At 38.4% G+C, this 2,500-nt stretch overlaps 1 protein-coding gene across 1 annotated transcript in view; it reads left to right on the forward strand.

Annotated features, from left to right (window-relative positions):
• The first annotated feature begins 381 nt into the window (after positions 1-381).
• Positions 382-2,500, forward strand: part of LOC122247384 (uncharacterized) — an 8,176-nt gene continuing 6,057 nt past the window's right edge. Inside the window, exons 1-2 of the mRNA XM_086549107.1 lie at positions 382-418; positions 1,193-1,877. Coding sequence (XP_086405233.1) covers positions 404-418; positions 1,193-1,877 — 700 coding nt within the window. The 5' untranslated portion in view covers positions 382-403. The remainder of the gene's footprint in view (positions 419-1,192; positions 1,878-2,500) is intronic.

A 2,500-nucleotide genomic window follows, 5' to 3' on the forward strand; every position in this document is an offset into this window, starting at 1 on the left:
ACACACTAATTACGTACGCACACGAGCGTAACTCCACTTACGTAAAACTTCATCGTGTACGTGCTGTGAAATATGAATACTTACACCATATATGATGAATTACGAATTGCCTAAAAAGATCCCATCATTTTGGCAAAAATCCTTTAAGCAACAGTTATCTCTCAAACAAGACCGCGGTGTTCCCTCTCTGGCCGCACTTACTCCCAACGAAGTGGATTTCCCACGTGGGATTAATGTACCGTAAGGAGACGTGACAAGAGATGGTGACATGACCTAGCTGTTATCAATATAACCTTGTGACCTCGGTGCCGGCGCCTGGAGATAGTACTCGTGTATAAAAGCGAAGGTGAAACCGTCCCAAGGCACATTCTTCTTTTCTCGTTCTCGAGTACCAGACATCACTATGGTGTCCAAGAGTGTAAGTGACAACTTTTGGGTTCCAGTACTTTTTACGTCACTTTTTTTTTACTTTTTTTCACTTTTTGGTTCTTGGTTATTTTTAAGTCACTTCATTGGTAGTATGATATTTTTTTCTTTTCTTTTCAACTTTTCAATGTTTTTTTTCTTCTATTTTTCCTGATTTTATATGTATTTTTTCTGCATTCAATGGCCAGTCCCAATTTTCCTGTTTACCTCTTTTTGAAATTCATGATCAGTGGCTGAAATTATTTCTTAGCATAAGCTTACATCATTGCTTTCACGCTTCTGACTTACTTTATTTTTTCTTGAAAGATAGACAACAGCTTGTTTCTATGTTAGGTAACTAAATTCTTCGTATTTTTTCCATTATTTCTTCTTAAATTATGAAAGCTTTGCAGTCACAGGCATTGGAGAATTTAACAATGAATCAATTTTTTTATCATTATGATATGCCATGCCTCAATCAAACCCTTTATTTGTTTGCTTTATTTGTTTGAACAAATAATATTGCATCACTCATCTCATACCTACACCTTCGCCTTCGCCTTCGGTCAAAAGCCTAAGGTCTCGCACGATGCCAACTCGAGCCCATACTCCATCCTTTCATTATCTTTTTTAAGAATTAACATCCGGGTCTTTGATTGTCATTCCCAGCATTGATTAGATTTTTCGAATCAATTATCTTTCGGGTCTTTGATTGCCATTTCAACCGCTGATTATCTTTCGCTTTCATCCTATTGAACCAAGTCTTCATTTTTTCCTTTTTCTTCAGATAATATGCCTCCTGGCCCTCGCGTGCCTCTTGGCGGCCACGTCCGCTGATCCAGAGCCCGACTATGGACATGGACACGGAGGCCATGGCGGCGGTTATGGCCATGGCCACGGCGGAGGATATGGAAAGGGCCATGGTGGAGGCTATGGCCATAGTGGCGGATATGGAAAGGGTCACGGCGGTGGATACGGAAAAGGCCACGGAGGAGGACATGGCCATGGTGGATACGGAAAAGGCCACGGAGGTCATGGCCATGGTGGTGGATATGGAAAGGGTCATGGAGGAGGCTATGGCCATGGCCACGGTGGAGGATATGGAAAAGGTCATGGAGGAGGCTATGGTCATGGCCATGGTGGATATGGACACAGTGGAGGATACGGAAAAGGTCATGGTGGCGGATATGGCCATGGTGGAGGACATGGCCATGGTGGCGGATACGGAAAAGGTCACGGAGGAGGCTATGGCCACAGTGGGGGATACGGAAAGGGCCATGGTGGAGGATATGGCCATGGCCATGGTGGAGGATATGGCCATAGCCATGGTGGATATGGGCACAGTGGAGGATACGGAAAAGGCCATGGTGGAGGCTATGGACATGGCCACAGTGGCGGATATGGAAAAGGTCACGGAGGATATGGCCATGGTGGAGGATATGGCCATGGCGGTGGTCACGGTTATGGCTATGGCCATTAATTTCAGAAATATAAGACCAAAGCCGTAGAGTGAATATCTTATGAACTATCATGACTAAGCAATATATGCGGCACCATATTTATCCTTTACTCTCCTCGTATTTATGTACTGTATACATACGTAAGTATTTAAGTTATATTGTGTCTATACACACACATATATGTATATATCATATATATATGTACGTATATATATATATATATATATATATATATATATATATATATATATGTATATATATATATATGTATGAATACGTGTATATATATGTATATATATGTATGTATATATGTATATATATATATATATATTATATATATATATATATATATATATATGTGTATGTATATATATATATATATTATATATATATATATATATATATATATATATATATATATATGTGTGTGTTGTGTGGTTGTATGTGAATACATATATATACATATATATGTGTATGTGAATACATATATATATATTATATATATATATACATATTATATATATATATTTATATATATATACGTACCATATATGTCTGTAAGCACAACTGTATCCATAAAAGGCCATTATAGTTTCGTCTGTTTCAGAATGATATTACATAAGGTTTCAGCATAG

This window comes from Penaeus japonicus, unplaced genomic scaffold (assembly GCF_977035675.1).
Source record: "Penaeus japonicus unplaced genomic scaffold, GWHDUDI00000001_assembly GWHDUDI00000021, whole genome shotgun sequence".
NCBI classification, from domain to species: domain Eukaryota; kingdom Metazoa; phylum Arthropoda; class Malacostraca; order Decapoda; family Penaeidae; genus Penaeus; species Penaeus japonicus.